The following is a 19,985-nucleotide window of genomic DNA, read 5'->3' as shown; positions in this document are numbered from 1 at the left end:
GAACACAGGTGTACCATGAATCAACTGATAGGTACTCTGCAGAGACATTAACTTCACCCATCACCATACAGCATTGCTATTTTATTGTATGGCTTCTACTAACAGAATCAGTATCCATTTGCAAGCCAAACCACATCTTGAGAAACGACTAGGTGGTACCATTGCACTATACAAAACAAAGACTTGGTGTGAGTAAACGTTCATTTTAGATTCTGTTACAGAAAAGAGTTGGACAAGTAACCCAGCTTTCCCTACACCATACTTTGCACAGCTCTTTTAACCTTGTTTTTAAGAGTCTCAAGGAGTGATACTTCAGAGTGGCATTTCATACTGTTCCTTTCATGGAAAGCAAAGAGAAAAGCAACACAGACATGAAACTAAAGCCATTCACCTCGCACAACCATTTTCCACTTTGCCTGCGTACAGCCACAAAATACAGAGTACTAGGACATTCCTGATAGACATCTGCTGCCATACATTTTACCTTTTTTTTTTTTTTTTTCCCCCCAGCAGCTAATGTCCTGATTATACCTACCAAGAGAATGGAGATTTCAGACCATTACTGACCCTTCTGCATCCCTTGGCTTATATGAAGTCCTGTAGGCTGTTCCAGTCTTCGGAAGGTGCCTGGGTCCCTCTCCACACTGGACAAATATGGCTTTTGATCCATTCAAACTAAATACTTACTAGCCTCTTACAGGCTATGCTGTTGCATCTGTTACACTGACTCCAGCAGTTTCTCATTCTCAAAATAACAGGACAATGAAACTTCAAGTATGAGGCTAAAATGAGCATATCTTTGATAAGTTAAAGGTATACCTTCTTTATTTAAAAATAAACATCACCTCCCCAATCCCACATTTTGTTGTAATCATTTATAACACCATTTTAGAACTCTGATCAAAGGCAGACTATTAAACAATTTACCACCCTTGTTTTTCACGTTAAAAAGAAAACACGTAGGGTCAGGTTTCAAACATTACAGCATTCAACAAATTCTGCTTTGGCAGTTAAGTCAGTCCTCAATGCTTGCTTCACAACCTAGTGAGCTGGGCAGCCTTTGGCTTTGTTTATTTTTAAGTTCTACAGGCAGCAGTATCCACCATTTCTGAGTCCAACCAGTTTGTTCAGATAATCAGACAGGGACCGATCTCTTTGGAAAACCATTTTATAACTTTAGATTACAGAAGATATTCTTTGAACAGTTCTTGTTCACATGTAATAAGTCTGAGATTGTCACCCTTCTTTGTATGGAGAAGGACTTCAATTCCCAAACACTAGGGTAGTTCTCAAGAGAATGAATTACAGGTCACAGCCTGTGTATTTCTCTCTTTTACATTATTAGTGTTAACAGCAGCAGCAGTGAAATACTGCAAGTACAAGAGGCCTCTTTACATGGATACAGGTCTATCCATTCTGAAGTACACAAACTACATATCTTGTTTGTAAATGAGGGTGAACTAGTGGCAATAAACTGCTTCTCTTCAGTGGCTGCAATTGATTTCTGCTTAGAACAGACTACTGTTATCTATTCTGTATTTATGCTAAATTCAAATGAGAAGGGAGTCTAGTGCAGGAAGCACCTTCCACTTACATTTTGCAACACACAGGAACTTGAAACACCAAAGAATGTTTGCTAGCCAACTTCCAGAGGCTGACAGAAGTAATTTTAAGTGTAAACGCCACACAAAGCAATGGCAATTCTCCAGGAAATATACCACTTTTACTGATGATTTCAGATGATTTCTACCTGTCTCAGAAAGAAAGGGGAAGGCAAAAATAAAATTAACAAGAATCAATTAAAAAAAAAATAGTGCAGAGGCTAAAACATTGTCAGCTTTTTCAGTGAGCTAAAAATATTGTATATAGACACCAAAAGTAACTGCATGCTGTAGTTCACAGGCTAAAGAAGGATTCCAGAGTGACAGAGGCTCTGTGCTTTCTTCTCTAGAAGTTAGTGTTATTAACACAGATACATTCATCAAATCAGAATAGTGTGGAAATAGGATTGGTCATGCTGTAAAGTGGATCAGGTATTATTTATTGCTTGTCTAATAAATCTGTCAAGGAACTGACTTGCATTTACCCCTTCAATGTTCTAATTGAGAAACAAGAGCTCAAATTAGATACAGAGAAACCTGTTTTCTGGCCTGAGAGTCGCATTTTCCCCAACAAAAACAAAGCACTACCAACCCAATCCAATTCCACCCACTATTCCAAACAGACTCAAAAACCAGGCAGTCCATTTCCATGCTCATTTCACAGTGCTCACGAGTCCTCCCTCATCCTTCTGTTCTTATGCCAGCTACTGTGGCGCACTGAGTGGGCATGTGCGTATGCATACACATGCGTGCATAGTGCTGTAGGAAAAAGCTAATGTATATGAATGAGAAGATCTTTCACTTTGGATCATTAAGTCTGGCCACACTGCCAGGCGTAGGCCTAGAGAAGGGAGTGACGGATTCTCTAATGAAGAGTTATTATCCTGACCTTTGTGATGGCTGGGTGTCTGCTCTGCATTATTCCTCACACCAGCCTAAGTACGAAGATAATAACAGTGGATGTAGTAAAAACCAATCACACCCATTTTTCCTTCTTCTGAGACAAAATGAATCAAAGTTATCTGTTAAGAGAGGAGGTTTCTATTGTTCTGTAGTACCTTATTAGCTTTGACTTAAATCCTGAAATTTTCCTTATGTCCACTTCAGAGGCAAACAGGCTAAATAAGCATGCAAAGGAGAAAGATTGGACCAAAAGGATCTATGCAGATTTTTTTCCCTCTGATCCCTGGGGAGAAGCATTGCCTTTGCAGAGAAAAGAAGACACATTGTAGCTGCTTATGGGACTAGAGGAGTTAAGGCCATACATAGCAAAAATTTGTCTCAGGCATCATTTCCCAAAGGAGAAATGTTTTTAGTCTAAAGATGCACGGTACTGCAGATATTTTTGTCCCCAAAATTCTGAGATGTATTGAGATCAAAAGGTAGGCAGAAGAGGTCCTCTGAGGCCCTCTGAAGGGTGTCTGGCAACACAGGCTCTCTCCAAGGGAAGAGATGGTCCCTGGAAGACACTAGCTATCAGCACTTTGGATTAAAACTAGTGCAACACAGTGAGTTATTTATTTTTCCTAATAAAAATAATTACTATTTTTATTATTATTTTTACTGTATTTCAAGCCTAAGGAGCAACAAGCAGATAAGAGAAACAAGAGATATGAAACATGGAATTTGAGAAGCATGGTCCAGTGATGAAAGAGAAATGAGGGGCAGGAATTACAATACCTGAGTCCTTTGCCAACTTTATCCTCTTAGATGCTGTGAACCATACTGCCAGCTGTGATGCCAGTAAGACTTTTAATTCTGAGTAAATTGTTTAGCCTCTGTGTTCAGCTTTGCTATCAACTGAATAAATCTTGCTTGCTGCCCTACTTGGAATTACATGAAGCACAAAGCCTGGGAAGATCTTCTGTATTGAAGTTAATTGTACTCCCTTCTGTGAAGGTTCATGCTATGCCATGAGAATGTGGCTTCAGATGTATTCAAGTGCTGGAGCCTGATCTGTGTATCAGTACTCAGAGGAGAGTGGACTCTTCTCTTTCCTTGCCTGCAATAGAAGGAATTCACCTCTTTGTGAATATGTGAAACTTACTTTTAGATACCAATTTTCTAGAGCATGCAGTTCTTTGAATGTTTGTTCCTTATAAACAGAGCTGCAAATGCTGCTTTCAGTCATATATTCCTTTTGTGCTTTTGAATGGAGTCATTTTTTTCCTGCAGGAATTCCGAGCTGCCCTATGTTATCTTATGTTAATCGTCACTCTCACAGACATCAGCCAATACAAGTCTACTGCCTCAGCAGAAGAAATAAGGTTATCCCCTACTTATCTCAGAAAACAATTTTTCCCTCTTTAGCAGATGCACAAAACATGTTTTATGTCAAAATTAGAAAGAGACATTTATTATTAGCAATTTGTAAAATTACCTTTTCCCTTTAAAATGATTTGCAGGGTAAGAACAAATTGAAGTCATACTTCAGATCCACTTCTAAAACTTACCAACTCACCAAATGATTTTAAGACCACCTTACTGTGCAATCTACACAGTTCCTCCACTGCAGAGACAGCAGGGAAATGAAGGGAACCAAGATTCTGTTTCATGATCTTTTTGATCTTGAGTCCTTTTGTTACTACAAACTCATACATTAAGATTTTCCTAAATAGTGTACTTACTGAGGAAACATCCAAAATTGTTAGCAGCTTTTGAAAGTTGTGCAAGTGTGACACTATTGTACATAGTAGATAGCTGATATTTCAAAGTAATTTGACCAAAGTAACTTATCATGACCCTTGAGAGAGTCAGTCATGCTTTACCTGGGGACAGCTCATGCTCCCTCATGCTATGTAAGTCTTTGTTTTTATGTAATCCTGTGTGTCTGCAGATCTCAGAAGACCTACAAAAGGACAGAAAGTGTCATTACTGTTACCACAAGCGAAACAAATGATAACTGCATAAGCATGATGGCCAGTGACCGATGAACAAACAAGGAATTGATCTAGGCTCTGCCTTAGTCTTTTCACACTTAGTGTGAAAAAAGTTTATGAAACTGACAGGGAAGACATCACAGCCAGTTCTAAATAAAATTAGCTCAGGTTATTACATGCTAACATATCCAAGGAGAGGAATTCATCCCTTTGAGGAACAACTGTGTTGTTTGTAGGTGTTAATACTGCAGTTTCAGGTATAAATAGGCTTGGGAGCATAAAGTATGCTAGAATTTTTTCTTACAGTGCCTAGTAAAAATCGAAGCCTAGTGAGATGCACAGTTTGGCTTAGTCCCTATTGTCAGCTCAGTTTCAAACCTTCTAAGTAGCAGAAACAGCAGCTCCACTCACCTCAAGTGCTTCTGCATGGTCAGAGATCCTTTCTGCTAATCCTGAACACTTAAGACTACCTCTGCCATCTGAAGAGACCAGAGCAGCTAATACAAGGTCCTTCAGACCCCCCTCCCCCCTTTTTATTTATTTATTTTTTTAAAAAAGAAATGTTAATTATGGTAAGGCTGAAGTATAAATAGGAGGATTAGCTCTGATTGTTAGACAAAATAACACTTAAGAGGCATTTGAATATTTTGATCTTGACTAAGCAGCATGCTCTTGCCTGGTGTGAGATGGCAGGAGGGCAGTCCTCATAACCAGAGAGGGGAAGTAGGCTGACACTTGCTTTATACTAGTGAATTGATGCAAAACAGCCAGACTTTACCCATGGCCACACTCTCAGGACACTCCACATATGAAGAATAGGAGCGGACAGCAGGTTAGATTTCATTCACCAGTAAAAATTGTTTCTGTTCAAGTCAACAAACCACACTGCTAACTAGTGCCTGCTGAAGATCTGCATATGGACCTTGTCAGTATGCTAAGAGCCCTTTGTACCTTGTTTGCCATAAAGCAATTCTCCTCTAGAAAGTTTCCTTGTACAGAAGGCAGCTTATACAGTCGACTTCTCTCCTACATGCACAATCCTACCCATCATCAACAAATATTCTTTATTAGATACACAGCAAGCTGATGACAGAACAAGTCATTTTATTCACTGAGTCAATTTTGACACTGAAGGGCACTGAACAGCTAAAAACATTATAGGGAATTCCACTTACAATGCCATTCAGAACATCAGTGGTGCTTTTGTTATTTCTAAGGAGTGCTCAGACAAAATAGCGTTACCCTTTTGAAAGAATCAGTAGCAATGGGAAGAACATAGCTAGCAAGGTTTACATAAAACTAACAGTCATGTTATGCTCAAAAGCTTAAGTTTATTGCTCTATTTAATGACTACCGCCAGTATTTTTAAAAAGAATGCCAGTTCTTCCTGCTAGCTTCTCACTGAAGGAAATATTTTAAATACAGCAATAAAATCAAGTGGTTTAAAGATAACACATTTTGCCACACATTCATGCAAACCCTGCTGACAGGATTTTTACAGGTTCATGGATACAGAATAAACATAAAGGATGTGTACTGAAATACTGGGAAGCTTTCTGCACAGTGATGAAGTTGTAGGCATAACATTTCTGGCCCTACCCTGCACCTGCTGATGTCAATGGCAAAACCTCAGTGAGAGCAGGATCAGCCCTTACTGTTCTGAGAGCTGCTTTCCCTTCTCCTGATAACGAAGTGCAGTAAGTTCAGAGAATCTCCTGCACTAACAAAAGCAGTGGGTTTTGGTTATTGTCACAAATAGAGAAGCAAATTATTTGCAGTAGATGATTACAGCTTCTATTCACAAAACACTCATCTTTCATGTAAATAGTCCTACGTACCTCCTTTTTTCTCTGCTCATCAGAGCACTGAAACACGTGCTTATCTCTAAGCATTAAACACAAACTTAAGCCTGCATAGCCAGACTGAGGGCTAAAAACAAAAGTCTGTCAGTAGTCTATTATTTTAAAGGAAATGCTGTTGCCTGGACTAGTGATTATAATGGGCTAACAATTGTCTCAATTGGGTTTGAGGGGAAACGTATCAAAGAACAGCTAACAGATTTAGACTTTTTTTTTTTTTTTTTTTTTTTAAAGCTGCCTGCAAGATTTACATTTCTAGTCATACTAGTTTTAATGAGCACTGGGCACTCAGTTACTCTCAAAGCATTGAAACAGGTTTAAATTCAGAACACAAGTGTTTCTGTTATTCATTTTTTGATAAAGATGAACTGAATTAAAAGAATAATAATTCCTCACCTTAAATTCCTCAAATTTCTGGGGAAGTTGTATTGGGATTATGATTTCAATATGCAAAAAGAGAAAATACTTGCAAAAGTAAAATCTGGCTCCATGTTGAGATGCCAAAATATTGACAAAGGAAATGTAAAATATGAAGAATTCAGATTAACTTCTCCACTATCAATCTCAGATTCACCCAGCTGTAAGGATACCAAGGTATGTTGCTGGTAGGAACTGGAGGCAAGAATTTCACTCACATCAATGAAATCATATTTTTCCCTTTAGTTCTGATAACGCTGGTGGGGACTGCTTTAAAAAAAAAAAAAACAACAAACAACAAAAAAAAAAAAAAAAAAAAGCAAACATGACGTGTGAAACATTTCAACATGAATCTACTTGAATCTTTCAATGCAGAGGCTCAGAAGGTTTACGATATACACAGTATTCGGTAATTTTATATGTAAAAACAATCAGAAAGAGGCAAAAATTTACTTTCAAGCTTAGTCAACATACGTCACATTTCAGCATGACAATTCAAAAAGTTTCACACTGTATTTGGATATAATAGCAATTATCTTTTAAAAATAGCAAACTGAAGAGTTTTTTTTTCTTTTTGATTTTGTAACAAATGAAGCTACTATCCTTATTTACAGTATAAATAAGCCTTTTTTGGTGAAGATAATGTCCTGTCACATATGTTTAAGACAAGGCGTACCTCAGCTCTTAAATGTCAATGCAAACAAGAGCATAAAAGCAATATCAAAGTAAAATAATATATCTTTCTCTCCAGCTAAGACAGCCAGGTTACCATGCATCTCTTATCAGATCTGAAATATATCTGAATGCAGTCAAAAGTTCTCTTGGTTTTAGCCTTTAGGAATATCATGAACACTTATTCTTCTGCTGCTCTAGAAAGCTGTTTTCCGTACAAGCTCATGACATGATGGACAAATTGATACTGTTCACAAGTCTGGATCATTCCTCCCCTGAAAAGGAAAGAAAAAAAGGGGAGGGAAACAGTAGCCTTATTACATGCAAATAACATACTAGGAAATGGCACAGCTAGCATGAAGCTGGTGTTACACACAAAAGATTTATTCCAACATTTCCTGAAAGGAGTGAGAAAGCACCCATTGATTGTAACCAGCTTGCAGTCCAACCTCGAGCTCTGTTCTGAAAGTCTCTGCTAACCAAGGAACAGAAACAAGTCAGAACAGGATAGCAGAGGCCTGAATCCAGTAAGACAATGCCATCATCATTTGCATATATATATCTGGCTGTAGCACCTGTATTCTAAGCACCATTTTAAATGTGGCAAAAAGCAACCCATACCTCAAAGCTCTACACTGACAGATATGAGATGGGGGAATATAAAGAGGTGAATTAGCTCATTTAAGACTTCACAGTTGCACTAGGGACTGAATTCAGGAACAAATTCAGGACTACAGAGAGCCAGGCTAGCCCAGAGAATTGATGCAGCACCCTACTTTCCCAGTCTGCAATATCTTTGTGCTGTCCCAGACTGTGTTTTTTGGGGGGGTAAGATCACCAGCTAACCAGATGATTGAGAGCAGGATTCAGGAACAGACACTGTAATTTTTACAAAGGACAACTCTAACTATTACCTGAATTGACTGCCAACACACCTTGACTAGTAAGAGACTCCAAGAGCAGAAATGTGTTTTGGTTCAGCTTTTACTGTTCTCTTTAAACCTGCAAATCTGAAAGGAAATGCAAGCAGGAGCAGAAGCACAATTTGCTTCTCTGTGCATTTCTATAAGTACCATATTAATGAACCCAAATACTACAGTGGGAGACAAAAATGAATGAAAAAGAAAAACACCTTACATTTTGCTAAGAGTACCTCATAACAGTGATATGATCTCTTCATAATTCATTATGAAAATAATTAAAACCTGTAGTTCAAATTCACAGGTTTATACAAAATTGTGCCAGCACTAGTGCTGGCGCATGGATCCAGGGAATGTGTTGCCAAAAGGAATTTAAAACAAGTGGTGTTGAGGAACATGGGAGCCTGGGGGTGGCCAGTGCCAACCAGACTGTGTCAGCTTGAGAAAGAGAACATGTGATGCTTTCCTTCAGAAATCAGAGGAAATTAATGGAAAGTTGCTTCCTCTGAGCCAAACAGGCAGCAGACTGGTAGCACCACCCTCAGGAACTGCCCTCTTCTCTGGGGCCCAGCTTAACAATTGTGGATCACACAGTAATGCTACCAGAAGGTAAACGAAGGTTCAAGACAACCTCCTTCTTCAGCCTCTTGCAGTTACTTTGCTAACAGAATGCTTGAAACACACTCTTAACAATGAACAGGAACCATGCTTCAACCTCTCATCAATGAGCAAAGGGTGGGAAACAGTGTGCTTTTAAAGAAACTATTTCCTAGCTGAGCATCTCTTCTCCATCTGCTCTATTTAACACAGGCTCATGGTTAATTTGAGTCCTTCTGTGCCATGCACAGCACTGAAATATATTTATGTCAGTCCATGACACACAAGGAATTTGAGTCATATCTGGTAACTGCTCCCCATTAACAGCAAGGTTGGACCCTGAAGTTGTAGCAACAGAAGCACTAGGGTGGCCATCAAGTTTCAGACCACAGGAAGTGATTTTCCATTTTATCTCGTTCCCTGTTTTGCAGTAGCTTCCTCCCCTTCCCGCACATGCATACCACAGCATGTGCTTGCAGTCCAGGCTTTGGCACAGAACAGAGATATTACTCTTTCACCCCTGCTTGCCACAGGAACCTTTCAAATTTGAGTTGCATTCTGGGGAAGGACAGCAAATGTGTCTCAGCACTGCAGGAAGGATGCAGGAATGATCACTTCCTCTCCTTAGTCATACCGTGTTATGTTAGGACCAACTGTTGGCCAGCAGTGCAAAGCCCAAAGCACAGTTTTTTTGCAAAGGGAATCAGTGAAGGAATGAAGGGATTTTTCACTCCTTGAAGAAACCATGTTTCCCTACAGCAAGGTGGTGATTTGACTGCTTTCCATCTTGAGTATTTCCTCCCATGAGATTAAATGGCTTTTTCATATCCCACCCCACTAACAAGAGGTATGCAGCAGCAACAGTGGCCCCTGAAGGCTTGCTTTTGCTCTGTTGCATCCTCCCTTCTCCTGCCTCTACAAATGACTGTCAGTTGCCCTCTCCCAGCAAAGCAAGTATTTTTAATCCGTTTTCTGTGCCAACTATGTTCGTAAACAGGTGTCTTTGACCATCATTCGCGTGGCTATTTTCCCGTGTTATACTAGTCATGGACACAAGATATATCAGATCCAGCCAGATACTTCACTGGGCCATGGATAACCAGCACTCACTATTCATATTTTGGTTTTCTTTTTCCTTAAGAGGCCTTTCCTTGTTTGGCCTGAAATCCATTGAAATAGCCAAATCTCCAAGCCCCTGCAGGTCCCTGTCTATCAGAGCCTCAGCAGGGTAGCAAGCATTTCATTTTCTGCCTCCCACTGAGCATAATTTCTCCTCTGAAATAAAGTTCAGCGTGGGGTTGAGGTTTTTTTCCTCAGAAAAATCTTTGGTATGTTTTTCGTGACATCTCTTCCCCCGACTACATTTATCATTATCATTAGAGAGAGCACTGAGACATGTTTTGATGGCACTTGAAACCAGTGGGAGAGGAAAAATAACATCTCTGGTGCAAAATTCAAGTCTGTTTACTTCATAATCAAACTCAAGGTGGTGTGTTAAGAAATACTTAACTGGAAACCATTGAATTTCTGGAGATTTTCACAGCTCCTTTCATATGTCTGCAAACACTTCAGCCTGTGCATGCTTGCCCCCTCCCCACAAGGTCCCAAGCAGCAGTGCCCTCCCAACAGTGCTCACAGCTCCAAGTACATGAGGCCAATTTTCCTTCTGGGAGCAAAGAGCTGATCTACAGTTCTGAAACAAGTGCAACTTTGATCCAGCTCCTCTGCTGGTGGAAGGTCATTCCAAGCCTGCACAGCTGCACAGATTTGGATACCAGCTATGAACCTAGCTAGGGATGTTTGTTAAAATTTACTGCTCTCATACAAAAGGCAAGACAGAACTGCTTAGAACAGGACACCTTTGTTCCAGGAATGTTCTCCCTCTTTCTGTTTTGTTCTCCTTAGGTAAAGGGAAAGGTTACCAATTTTCTTTTTCTTTTTTTTCTGGAAAAGAAACAGGTTTTCTTACCTGTCTAACCGTAACTGGCAGGCTGTTCGCAATATGTCAACTATGCCCTCACTCTTCAGCTGTTTACAACAGACACTAGTTGCAATAAAGCAGCCTGTCCTCCCGATGCCTGCACTAAGGGAGGGAAAAGGAGAGAGAAGCAGTGAACAAGTTAGAAGGGCTTTGGAACTTCATTGCACCCATTTAACAGGAAAACCATCAGTCAAACCCCATTATTCCTTTCCTCCCTCCAACCTCTGCCAAGTGGGTGCTTGTGAATATGAATGGCTTCAACAGGACAACATGATTCAGCATGAGCTGTTTGCATTAAAAGCATGATTATTTCACATATAGTGCCAAAAAATAGACTACCACATACTGTCTTACCTAATATGTCATTGAATTTGTCAAACTAAGAATATAAATAGTATTTCTTGGTTAGACTTGCTTTGAGATCAACCCTTGCTTTGAGGGCAGCCTTTGCTTTAAGATTCTTAATCCTTACAGCTTCTTTGAAAGCTATTTTTCATTCATAGGTACAGTGAAAAAGCCCCCTTGCTTTAGTAATTCAATTTAGCTAACAGCAATATGATAAGTATGGTGCCATTTGTTATCAGTTCTGCAATCTATTAGTTCTCTGAATTAGAGTAGGATACAACAAATTCACTATTAAAGAAGCTTCACCTTTCCTGAATATCTTTGTATCCAACTCAGTCCTTGCTTAATGACCAGAATTGATTTTATTCTCAAAGGTACAGTGCTACTGAAGCTGTGAATTCTTATCACCTTATAAAAAACAATGCAGCAAAAGCTGACAGCCCTTCTTATATGTTAAATAATTAAGTGAGCATCCTCAGGAATAATTACCTGACACAACTGTAAGAAATCCTGCTTCCATTTAAATCGTGTTAAAGTCATAACACAAAAACACTGGCAACAAATGTACCAGCAATAATGGAGTCTGCAGATAGCTGCTGCTGATTGACTCCTAATAGTGTTTTTCTTTGATTGTATATATATATATTTTTTTTTTAATTCAGTATTTATGCTTGTTATGGAAACTGCATTAGCAACAGCTACAACAGCTACATTGTAATTGTTTTAACTTGTATTACAGAATGATTGAGGCAATTCAATGGAAGTTTGGTGGGCCATCTTACTCCCTAAGAGCTAATCCCAGTCTTATAGTCAAATAACTGTGATGAAGGTACCTACCTGACTTCTTTTTCCTTGTCCCTATAACTCTGTGCCTCATGTCTCAATTTATCTTCTAGTTTGTTTATCAATACTTCAGACATTTCAGAGTTTCAAAATATTCTTTGATGCATATGGATGCACATCAAGAGATTAAAAAAAAAAAAAAAAAAGCCCCTCACCTTACATTTGATACCATAATCAAATAGGCTACTGTACACATCTCTTGTATGCTGCTTCCCATCCATAAATCTCATTATTGTGCAAAGGGAGGGTGCGACATTTTCAAAGACAAACAGCACCAAGAGAATACTTATCCCAGGCCAAGCTGCAAGTCCCTCAGTGGCTGAAAAAAAGTCATAATCCTTTTAAGACTGCCACACTATCCACAGGACCTTACCAAGACTGCTAGCCTCCTTTAACTTCACATTGCTTTTAAGAATAGCTTCATGATTAGGCTTGTACTTATTTTTTTCTTCAAGGTGGGTTACTTTACATCACTGAAGGCCAAACCCACCAGATTATGATCTACTGAGGACCTCCCACAGAGGCCAAAGGAGATGCAAGTACCCTGCATAAGTCAGGCCTTGACTAATGGCTTGCTGCACACACCACTCTCAATTAGAGGCATCAGTTTAAATTCCTTCTTTGGATAAAATGACTGCAACTGAGAATAATCTGAAAGGGCTCTGGTCCCCACCTATCACATAAAATACTTCATAACCCTATTGCCATGCCTCCTAGTGTCTCTTAGGTTTGGTTGTTGTTGTTTTTTGTTTTTAAATAAAAATGCCCTAATTGCCTCCAAATTATATCCAGATCAAGGACATGACACCATACAAGAAGACAAGGCAAATATGCAAAGCACAAGTGACACAGTGGTCAGAATCTTCACCTGCAGCAAACACCATGCTTTCTCAATGGGATTTTTGAGAAATACAGATATCAAGGGTAAAGGGGATCTTGTTACAAACCATTCATTATTTTTCTCTGAACTCTCCCCTATTTCTCAAAATCCATTCCAAAACAGAGGCAGAAAAGTGGACATAAGACTTTAATTATTTACCCATTCTGCATACAGAAGGAATGACAACTCTGCATTTCATATTTAATTTCCTTTTCTGGATTTGGAACTGCATTTAACCTCTCATCTTCAGCGTTATACAGGGAGCTCATATACAACCAATACAATGTCCATGTTATTTTTTGAGACACCTGCTTTCCAGGAGATCATAGCCCTAAGCATGATATCCATTTTTTTCCTGGACATAGGATCTTGTCAGTAGCTACATTAAAATGCATGTTCTAAGTAAATAAATCAAACAATCAAGATAAACCTGAAGAGATCTGATTATGACTATTCTATTAATGATTACTCTCTATTTGCTTATAGGTGGATCTTTGGCAACACTGGCACATGAACCATTCATGCCAGCCTCTTTAAAAAAAAAAACGACACTCCTGTTATATGATATCTCATTTACTATGGCTTTTGATTAACAACCATCTGTCATTTCCTAAAAAAAACTATGCAAAACTAGGTGAAATTCCTTACAGAAATCCCCGAAGTACATATTTTTATTGAAATAACGGAAAATTATCCTGGCAGTACTACTGCATCACTTACCACATTTTTTGCAATTTACCTGGAATAATTGTTTTGAGAACTGACTTGTTGTTTTCAAGTAATCACATTTAACCTTTCTAAACGCTAGCAAAACAAGACTTGCTTTTGTTCTCCAGAACTTCTGTTCTTCTTATTGGTAAAACATATTATTATTGTAGTTAAGGGTTCTTATTTTTCTGATTGCATATATCTTCCTACTCAGTTTCATTCAGTGTGTTCATTTTGGTAAAATGGCCCTTTTAAGGTTACTGAAGACATATATTTCTGGTAAGACAAATGAAATGAGACTTATTACTTGTAACTGAGCCATCAACAGCTTCTGTGTTCAGCTCAGACTATGTGCATGATAAAGGTGGAAAGAGAAAACTTGAGTTTAGGAGCTCCAAGAATATTTAAAGCAGTTGGACCAGATCTCTTACATGTCTGACTGACGGCCAATACGACAGTATGACACTGTATGCAAAGAAGCCCTTCGAAGTTGAATACATCATTTATTTACCTGCAGTGAACAATCACTGGGGCATTCTTCTCTTCTGTACTCTGCATTACCTCATCCACTTCCAGCACTAGCTGTAACAGAGGGGGAGCTTGATCTGGTGTCTTCTGGTCTGGCCAAGATGTGTACCAGTAATGTTTCAGGTTTCTGACTTCTTCTCCTTTCTGCAACCCAGTTAAGATAAACATCACAAAGTGGTTTTTGTTTGTTTGTTTGTTTTAAATTTAATTGTAAAGTCACATTGAAACCTGGCTTTCCTTTAGGAACACAGTAAGCAAATCAGTGGTAAAAGAAAGAGGAGAACCAAATGGTGAGCATAGCAACACAAATCTGAACTCCGAAGATCAAGTCTGCACTTCAGCAAACTGCCTCAAAAAAAGGAAGAAAAACCTAACCTCCCCACCTCACCCCCAAAGTACTCTGCTCTTTTAGTGCCAAGAGCTGTGTGCAAAACAGTCTGCCCCCTCTTGACAGATTCATTCAGCATAGCCAGAGCTGTACTTGTGACATAATTGCTTTCATAATATATTTGACAGACAGAGAGCCAAGAGCCGTATCTCTGTCTTTGATAGCTAGCTAGCTAGATGAGGGATAGAGATGGGAGCTTATTTTTCTCTCTTTTCTGACAGACAGACTCTTATCAGTTTCCTGTCACTTCTCTTCTCTTAGACGTGGTGACAGATTCAGAGACACTGGAAGATGGGAATTGCATCTAGTTGCAGTCCAGGGCTTTTCATGAGACAAATTCTGATTGCCTCTATCTCTCAGCATATAGCAAATGTGTCTTTACCTTTTATGAGTGCCAAGCAGCACTCTGTGCCTCTGATTTTGTGTTCAAAGTGACATCCTTATGCCTGATTCCTGAAGGTGCCAAACAATAACATGGAGCTCAGGGAATTGGCCTTACCCTTTCAGCCATTACATAAGCCAGCTGGCACAGGGCTAAGCAAATGGCTTCACAAAGCCCAGGATCTGAGGTGTTAGTTTCCACCACCTTTCCTTAAACACGTCTGGCTGAGTTCAAGAGATGAAGGTGGAAAAAAGAACAAATTTGATTCTTTCTAAAGAAAGAGATGCAAGAATCTAGGAATAGTTTCTGTCACTGAGGCTGTTAAGTCCCTATGACTATCAGCTGATGCATGTTAGAAGTCCTCCATGATTGCCACCTTCCACCATTCTCCTGGGTTGGCAAAGCTTTTCGTAGCTTCACTTGTAAACTGGACTGTGGAAGTCATCTAGTTAAATCTTCTCTCTTTCTCTCATAGGATTAATTTTCACATGGATCAGCTTCCCCTCTTTGAGTTACTGCACATTCTCACAAATGCTTGTATTGGACATGGGAGATGGAACAGGGGTAGGAAACAAGAGAGCTGGACAAAAGAAGGCTGGGCTTCATTTAGTTGTTGCTCCAGCTTACTCTGTGTTTGAAGTGCTCATTGAAGTGCACAGTCACGGGAACCTGAAGGGTACATCTAGCTCAGCTGAGAAAAAGAATAGTACTACTGTACCATAGAGCATGGCCCTAGGTTATTTACCCTTGTCAGAAGATATTCTGGTTAAGAGAGGATAACTAACTGTCATGAACAGCACTTTGAGCTCACGACAGTAAACCAGATCAGATTTCAACACTGCTCTGAAACATGGATATGCACAGTTGCCTTTCAACATGTGACTATGTGTAAGCCACAGAAGTTATGAACACTGTATTTTTAAGTGGGTCGTGAAAATTGCAATTCAAATGTTGTCAATAAAACTCAGAGAAAAGTAAAAGATTAAAGTCATCTGAAGAAAAACATGAATCACTACATAAAACCACTCATCTGACAAAAACAGAAAACAGCCAAACTTCTAAGCACGAACACTGGATATCTTTAGTTTTCTCTATGCTGTTACCAGTTCTACGATTCTGCTTGTAGAACCTTGTATACTTTTGATTTGACTTTAATAAAAATATTCTTCACTGGTGCTTCTTTGAGGCTGAGAAGACTTGGGATAATTCTGAAGAAACTCTTCTGGAAGAGATTGCAGGATTTTTATTGAGGAAATCGTTTTGTCACTGTAACTAAAGTGTGACCAATTATGTGAGATATCATTATTCCAGAAGAAGTAAGCTATATATTGTTCTTGCTGCTGCACTGTATTGTTTGGGATAGGTAGTATTTAAGGTCAATGCAAGTCTGCAGTACACTTATAAATATTCTTCCCACTTGTTGGAGAATGTGATTTTCTCCTTGCTGCTTTCACAAAAAGTGTGAGTGACAGACTTTCCACACTCAGTCCAGACCTGGAATTTCACATACTGGCTTTCTGCCTATTAGCATATGGCTGAAGAAACTTGAAAGTGGTTGGATAAAAGGAAGGATTTTTTCAGCTTGGAAAGAAATTGTGTTGTTATATTGAAGTCAAGGGTATATCTGGTATATTAAATACGTATTAAGTTTATGTAAATAGATTGTTCTTATTAAAGCATATAGCTTGAGATTCAGGAACCTAGCAATGAGATCAGTTTTAAAATAAGACTGGTATTTTAGACTAAGTAGCATCCAAGTACTTAAGTAAATCTGCCTTTAAACTCTCTTTCCACAAGATGATAGAATGGTTACTGGTATGTAAAATTAGACAAATAGCTGGAAAAATACTATGTTTAGAAACATGAGCAGAGAGAATTCTGTGGTGAAAAGTGTTGATAAAGGTCATCAGCAGTTTTAATGTCTTAGAGCGAATGATTCCTTAAAGCATCTTCAAAATCAAGTCAGTCTTGTGAACACCAGGAGTGCTACCACACCACTATTATGACAAGCAGACCAGTAGTCCAACCACTGCAAGAAACTGAAGGCAGGCAAGAACCATGAAAAGACTTTTGGTCAGTTCTCAACTTCTCCATTTCTTGTTAGTAGCACAACAGTCATCTTAAGCATAAACAACTTGAGATACCTAGCAGTCTGACAGCATTCTAATAATATTCACACATAGACAAAAAATACCATCTAAATGTTTTCTAGGTGCCTCCTATTACAAAATATGTAAAACTCCATGCAAGTAAAAGATTCCTATTAGCAACCAGTAATGCTTTGACTAAGTCTATGGCCCAAAGAATACAGAAGCCTTTGAATTCTACAGAATATCATCACAGTGTTTAGAGGGTTATTCCTCAAGCACTGTCTGTAGTATTACTTGCAAAGGCTGGTAAGATGCTATCACTGAACTAACACGTCACTCTAAGTGACCAGTCATAGAATATCCTGAGTTGGAAGCAACACAACAAGGATCATCAAGTCTGACTCCTGGCTCTACACAAGAACATCCAAAAATCAAACCATATGTCCGAGAGCATCGTCCAAATGCTACTTGAATTCCATCAGGCTTGATGCCATGAACACTCCCCTGGGGAGCCTGTTGCAGTGCCTGATCACGCTCTCAGTGAAGAGCTTTTTCCTAAAAAATCAAAAGATCAAAAACGTGCATCTTCATGCCATTTCCTTGGGTCCTGTTGCTGGTAACTGAAGAGATCGATCAACACAGAAGACACAGGCACAGAATGAGTCACTGATTTCTTCCACTGAGTTAACTCTGTACTGCTGAAGTTGGCCTGGAAGTTTTCAGATTGTACGCATATGGTATAAATCTTGGATTGCTTACATTATTGAGGTATTTGTATGTTGGTGAATTGGACAGAGCAATAATAACTGCAGTAGTTAAAAGTGATACTTGTACAGTAATTTACTGTGCAAATATTTCTACACAGCTCTCTATGAAGGCCTGTTTAAGGGTTTAGGTAGCAAAACTATTTTAAGTACATTTGAATGATTTACCTTTAGGGTGATGAGCCTTAAACGGTAATCATCTGCTTGTATGACTTGGTTAACTGTGATTTCTATTCCTTCGTAGGTGACCTGTTCCTCTGGCCAATATTCTGTGCATTTCTGTGTGCAATATAAAATACATCTAGTCAGGCAGCCATCAAGGGAGGTTCATTTTTACTCCTCTGAAATTGGATTAGCGCATGCATAGATGAATATGAATGATGGTTGTTTCTATAATAAGTACACATTTTCAATTTCTATACAGGGACCACATTTCTGGCAATTTTTGCTGCATTCATAACAGCTTGATTGCATGATAAAAATGCACAAATCAAATAATGACTAACCACTGTTTTTAAATACACACATCCTTATTTAACTTTGTGAAATTGATACACATTTTGAAGTTTCACTAGAAAGGCCAGCAGCAATGTGCTTGTGTTTATTAATAGCCCGTGTGTTCAGATTAATTATTTTCTTAATATAATAATGATTAGCACAATGTAGACTAGTTGCTGCTATTTCTGTGGTGTGTATAAATGGATACGGAAATACAAAATAATTTTTTTCTACTTTTGGTAAAGGGCCATTGCTCTCTGAATATAAGATTATTACCTGCATAGGTTTTTGTACAAAAGAACATGACTGGAGATGTTTGGGGAATTAGCTTGTGTACCAAAATCCACTTTAAATGGATGTTGAAGATCTTACATCAAAGATGAGGAACAAAAAGGAAGCAATAGCTATGGGATTTATCAGACTGCTACATTTGATTTTGCCAAAACACAACCAGAGCTGCAGCCAGAATCACCTGACAATTAGAGAAGCTGAAACCACAGTCCATTTGCAAATCTACATCATGGTACTGATACTCTGCAAAAGTAGGTGGGGATCTGTAACCACTCTTGTCCTGGAAGGACTGAAAACAATTGTGTTTTTCGTATGCAATCGCTCTTTAAGCTAATCAATATGCAAAAGAAGAGACAAGCACTTCAATGCGGTGTAGGGACAGGTCCATGGACAAGGAATGACATGAACAAAGCAGTTTCTTAGAAAAAGACTCCCCTGTGTTAAAGCAAGAAACAACCTCTTGTTATCCTAAGAGAATGAGAACCTGCTGCTGGATGGACCCAGTTAAAGAGGATGGTTGCATGCTTTCTCTTCTACATGGCAACACACAGTCTTGAAGGAAGTGAGTTAAAGGTGTGTGTTGCCCTCCCCCACCAAGAGTAATTCCATTTCAGGATAAAGACTAACAACAGAAAAATATTCTGCAAAGCTACTGAGTCAAAATTTGTGTGTAGGAGAAGCAGTGCTGTTCCATCTGTATAGCGCATCAGTTAATAACCCACTGGGAATGTGGCCCACTGTGTCTCTGTAAAATTATTTACGCAGATTTCATCTTTACTTCCTCTCTTCTTAAACTGCAGAATCCATTGTAAAAATTGTCAAGTGTGCTAGCATCTATCAATAGCACAGACGTTGCTCTGCTTCAAGGAGTGGAGTAAGATTGCCCACTCATTTCCGTGGGCTGTCTGTCAGTTCAGATTAGATGCGACAGAGGGCTGAGATACAGAGCTCTTCATACGCACATTAGCCAAGTTGTTGCATTGAGCAGGAACACAAAGCCTCTGTTACTAGCATCATGGCAGAACAAAGGTTTTGGTTTTGAATCTACATAATTCTGGAGTCCTGTTATTCATATATTAATATGTATTATGGAAAAGAGGGAATGAATATAGGAGACATCCACGTGGAAGGACTTACCCTGTATTTACGGCTGAGATTCCCGACAACTTTTAATTTTTGATACAAAAGGTATCAGAAAAAAATCAACAGTTCTGTTATAATACAGAGACTGTAGCTAGCTCCACTCATATAGAGCAACACCACTGCACTGTGCTCCTTTCCAAGACTGAGATGATGGATGAAATACTTTGTCAGTGTGGATGAGAGAAAATTCAGATATAAA

At 38.9% G+C, this 19,985-nt stretch overlaps 1 protein-coding gene across 1 annotated transcript in view; it reads right to left on the bottom strand.

The window, feature by feature from the left end:
- Positions 1-7,609: 7,609 nt before the first annotated feature.
- PTPN5 (protein tyrosine phosphatase non-receptor type 5) overlaps positions 7,610-19,985 on the bottom strand; it is a gene marked incomplete at its 3' end in the record, with an annotated part of 56,161 nt that continues 43,785 nt past the window's right edge. Inside the window, exons 10-13 of the mRNA XM_084287156.1 lie at positions 18,023-18,133; positions 14,214-14,374; positions 10,915-11,028; positions 7,610-7,703 (exon numbers count right to left, since the gene is read on the bottom strand). Coding sequence (XP_084143282.1) covers positions 7,610-7,703; positions 10,915-11,028; positions 14,214-14,374; positions 18,023-18,133 — 480 coding nt within the window. The remainder of the gene's footprint in view (positions 7,704-10,914; positions 11,029-14,213; positions 14,375-18,022; positions 18,134-19,985) is intronic.

The sequence above is a fragment of the Netta rufina genome (assembly GCF_964035555.1).
Source record: "Netta rufina genome assembly, chromosome: 5".
In the NCBI taxonomy this organism is placed as follows: Eukaryota; Metazoa; Chordata; class Aves; order Anseriformes; family Anatidae; genus Netta; species Netta rufina.
Note: the sequence above shows the minus strand (reverse complement) of the source record. Positions and strands in the feature narration are given on the sequence as shown.